Source organism: Macrotis lagotis, chromosome X (genome assembly GCF_037893015.1).
Source record: "Macrotis lagotis isolate mMagLag1 chromosome X, bilby.v1.9.chrom.fasta, whole genome shotgun sequence".
Lineage (NCBI taxonomy): Eukaryota > Metazoa > Chordata > Mammalia > Peramelemorphia > Peramelidae > Macrotis > Macrotis lagotis.
The window spans coordinates 350,010,140-350,014,796 of record NC_133666.1 but is presented as its reverse complement, the minus strand read 5'-3'; the positions used below and the strand labels follow the sequence as shown (position 1 = coordinate 350,014,796).

Sequence of the window (4,657 nt, the reverse complement as noted above, 5' to 3'; positions counted from 1 at the left end):
TGTAGTTTTTATAAGGATTGGCTGCATTAAAGAAAGTATAGTATTTATTAATTATTTAATAGAGTAACATCAAGATTTTGACATTCCTTTCTGAGGTAAATCAGGATTGTGAAAGTTACAAAAAACAATTGAGATTAGGAATAATAAGATTGGGAATATTTGACTAGTTATAAGAAGATAAATAGAGAAGGAATACGTAAGTTGTACTAAGTAACTTAAGTTATTTTATTTAGTAATAGTGAACTTACGATATTTATTTCAAGGTGTTTGAAGTAGGAATAATAATTAGAAATTATTAAGACTCAGATTGATTCTAACATAGGAAAAACTTTATATGAATCAGAACTGTACAATAATATAATTAATTTCTAAAGTAGTAAATTCTCCATCATCTGAAAAATTATAAAAAAGAGGCTTGCTAATTCTAAATCTGGAGTATTATTATAAGGAGCACTTAATTGAAATAGCTACAGGAAGAGACCTCAACCTCCCACTCTCAGATTTAGATAAATTTAATCATAAAATAAAGGAGGAAATTAAGGAGGTAAATAGATTATTAGAAAGCCTAGATATGATAGACTTATAGAGGAAACTGAAGAAGTAAAGAATGGAATATACTTTCTTTCTGCAATACATGGCACTTACACAAAAAGTGATCATGTACTAGGGCATAAAAACCTAACGATCAATTGCAGAAAGGGAGAAATAGTAAATACATCTTTCTTAGATCATAATGTAATAAAAATCATATGTAATATTAGATCAGGGATTTATAGACCCAGAACTAATTGGAATCTAAATAGCCTCATTTTAAAGAAAGAGTGGATCAAGCTACAAATTATAGAAAGAATTAATTATTTCATCCTAGATAAAGGTAATAATGAAACAATATACCAAAACCTATGGGATACACTCAAGGTGTCTGTCAGGGGATATATTATACCTTTAAATGCTTTTGTGAATAAATTAGAGAAAGAGGAAATCAATAAACTAAATTTGCAACTAAAAAATTAGAGAAAGAACAATTAACCCCGCCCAAAATTAAATACCAAATTAGAAATTCTAACAATTAAAAGGGAAATTAATAAAATCAAACACAAGAAAACTATTGAACTAATAAATAAAATGAAGTGCTGGTTTTGGGATAACAACAACAAAATTTATAAAACTCTGGTCAATTTGATTGAAAAAGGAAAGAAGAAAACCAAATAGCTAGTATCATAAATGAAAAAGGTGAACTCACCACCAATGAGGAGGGAATTTAATAATTTAGAATTATTTTGCCCAACTCTATGCCAAAAAATTTGGCAAAGTGAAATATATGAATATTTTCAAAAATATAAGATGATCAAATTACATGAACAGGAAATTAAAAACCTAAATTACTCTATCTTAGAAAAAGAAATTGCTCTCGCTGGCTCTGCCCTCGACCGGAGCATCAGCCCATCCCCGCCGAGTCCGTGGCCGTAGCCGCCAGGAACATGGTGAGCCGGAGTGGCACCATCGCTGCCGGCGTGTGCGGGGCCCTCTTCATCGGCTACTGTATCTACTTCGACCACAAGAGGCGAAGCGACCCCAACTTCAAGAACAGGCTCCAAGAGCGAAGAAAAAAACAGAAGGTTGCTAAAGAGAGAGCTGGACTTTCCAAGTTACCTGACCTTAAAGATGCAGAAGCTGTTCAGAAATTCTTTCTTGAAGAAATACAACTTGGTGAGGAATTACTAGCCCAAGGTGAATATGACAAAGTTGTTGATCACTTGACAAATGCCATTGCTGTCTGTGGGCAGCCACAGCAGTTGTTGCAAGTTTTACAGCAAACTCTTCCAACACCAGTGTTTCAGATACTTCTAAATAAGATGCCAACGATTAGACAGAGAATTGTGAATGTACAGAGTTTGGCCAAAGATGATGTGGAATAAGAAACATGTCAAAGTAATAAAATCTTAAAAAAAATTTTTAAATAAAAAAAAAGAAAACAAAAGAAAAAGAAATTGAACAAGTCATTATTGAACTCCCTAGGGAAAAATCTCCAGGGTTAGATGGACTCTCAAGTGTATTCTATCAAACTTTTAAGAACAATTAGTTTCAATACTATATAAACTCTTTGGGAAAATGAATGAAAATAGAACTCTGCCTAACATTTTCTATGACACTAATATGGTGCTGTGCTGATACCTAAACCAGTAAGCGTTAAAAGAGAGAAAGAAAATTTTAGATATATCTCTCTGATGAATATAGATGCAAAAATCTTAAATAAAATGTTAATAAAATGATTACAACAAGTTATCACTAAGACAATAAATACATTTTGATCAAATAGGATTTAAACCAGGATTGGAGGATTATATCGATATTAGGAAAACTGTTAGTATAATTAATTATATCAATATCAAACATATCAGAAATTATATGATTATATCAATAGATGCTAAAAAAAAGTCTGACAAAATGCAGCACCCATTCCTACTAAAAAACACTAGATAGTATAGTAATAAATCGACTGTTACTTAAAATAATAGGCAATATCTATCTGAAACCATCAACAAGCATTATATGCAATGGGGATAGGCTAGAGGCTTCCCAAAAAGATCAGGGGTGAAACAAGGATGCCTATTATCACCACTACTATTCAAAATTATATTAGAAATGTTAGCTTCAGCAATAAGAAAAAGAAATTGAAGAAATTAGAATTGGGAAGGAAGATACAACACTTTCAGTCTTTGCAGATGGCATGATAGTATACCTAGAGAATCCCAAAAAATCATCTAAAAAACTACTAGAAATAATTAGAAACTTTAGCAAAATAAACCCCCATAAATCTTCAACAATTCTATATATGACTAGCAAGATACAGCACAAAGAGCTAGAAAGAATATAAAATACCTGGGTGTCTACCTGCCAAGGCAGACGCAAGAATTTTTGAAAAAAATTTCAAAACTTGCATATTCTTTTTTGCGAAGTGAAATGGATGAATAAATAAAATCAGATTTAAACAACTGTACAAACATCAACTATTCATGGATAGTCAAGCTAATATAATAAAAATGACAATGCTACCAAAACTAAGCTAGTTGTTTAGTGCCCTACCTTTCAAAATTACAAATAATTACTTTAATCAGTTAACAATAGTTTTAAGTAAATACATATGGAGAAATAAAGTCAAGAATTTCCAGGGTTCAATGAAAAAAAAGTGCAAAAGAAGGAGGCTTCACCTTTCCAGATCTAAAATTTATGCTATTAAAGCATCAATAATCAAAATTATCTGGTATTGGCTAAGAAATAGTATTGGACGAGGTGCAATACCATTAAATGATTATAGTAATCTGCAGTTTAATAAACCCAAAGAGTCTAGCTATTGGGGTAAAAAATTCTCTCTTCCATAAAAACTGTTAGGAAAATTGGAAGTAAGTATGGAAGAAGCTTAGATTCGACCAACACCTCACACCCTATACCAAGATAAGGTCAAAATTGATACAGGGTTTAAACATAAAAGCAATATTATAAGCAAACTAGAAGATCAAAGAATAGTATACCTGTCAGATCTATGGAAAGGGAAGCAGTTTGTGACCAAGGAAGAGATGGAGAACATCATTAAAAGCAAACTAGATAATTTTGATTTCATTTAATTAAAAAGCTTTTCCACAGACAAAACCACTTTAACCAAGATCAAAAGAAATGTAGTAAATTGGGAAGCAAGTTTTGCAACTAGTATTTCTGACAAAGGATTCATTTCTAAAATATAGAGAGAACTGAATCAAATTTTCAACAAAGCAAGCCATTCCCCAATTGGCAAATAGTCAATAGACATGCAAAGGCAATTTAAAGCTGAGGAAATCAAAGCAATCCATAGTAATATGAAAAATTGTTTGAAATCACTACTTATTAGAGAAATGCAAATTAAAGCATTTCTGAGATACCACTTCACCTCTAAGACTGGTGTAAATGACTAGAAAGGATAATGATCAATGTTGGAATGGATGTGGGTAATCTGGGACACTAATGCATTATTGGTGGAACTGTGACTTCATCCAACCTTTCTGGAGAGCAATTAGGAACTACGTGTAAAGGGAAACAAAAATGGGCAAATTCTTTGATCCAGCAATATCACTACTGGTTTTATACCCTGAAGAGATGATGAAAAAGGTTAAAAAATAACTTGTAAAAAAATATTTGTAGCAACCCTGTTTGTGGTGGCAAAAAAATTGGAAATTAAGTGAACTGATTCTGAGAGAGATGAGCAAAATCAAAAAAACATTGTACACCCTAAGCACAACATGGTGTTGATGATCAACCTTGATGGAGCATCAGTGCAAGAATCAGGGACAAATTTTGACTGTCTCTGATGGAGAATGCCTTCTGTATTCAGAGAAAGAATTTTGGCACTTCAACAAATATCAGAGATTATTATGTTCAATTTAGAAAAAAAAAAACATTGTCTTGTCTTATGTAATTTTATTATGTCTTTTACTTTATTTTTCTTTCTTAATGATGTGATTTCTCTCTCATCACATTCAACTTAGATGAATATATACCATGGAGACAATGTAAAGACTAACAGACTTCCTGTAGTGTGGGGGGGAACAAGAATAGGGATAAAATTGTAAAACTCAAAATAAATAAAATCTTTTATCTAAAAAAATTTAAAAAAATATTAATA

General features: G+C 31.6%; 1 protein-coding gene across 1 annotated transcript; it reads left to right on the top strand.

The window, feature by feature from the left end:
- Positions 1 to 1,481: 1,481 nt before the first annotated feature.
- LOC141501588 (mitochondrial import receptor subunit TOM20 homolog) lies at positions 1,482 to 1,919 on the top strand. Its single transcript, XM_074205695.1, has one exon. The coding sequence runs from the start codon at positions 1,482 to 1,484 to the stop codon at positions 1,917 to 1,919; it is 438 nt and encodes a 145-aa protein (XP_074061796.1).
- Positions 1,920 to 4,657: the final 2,738 nt, after the last annotated feature.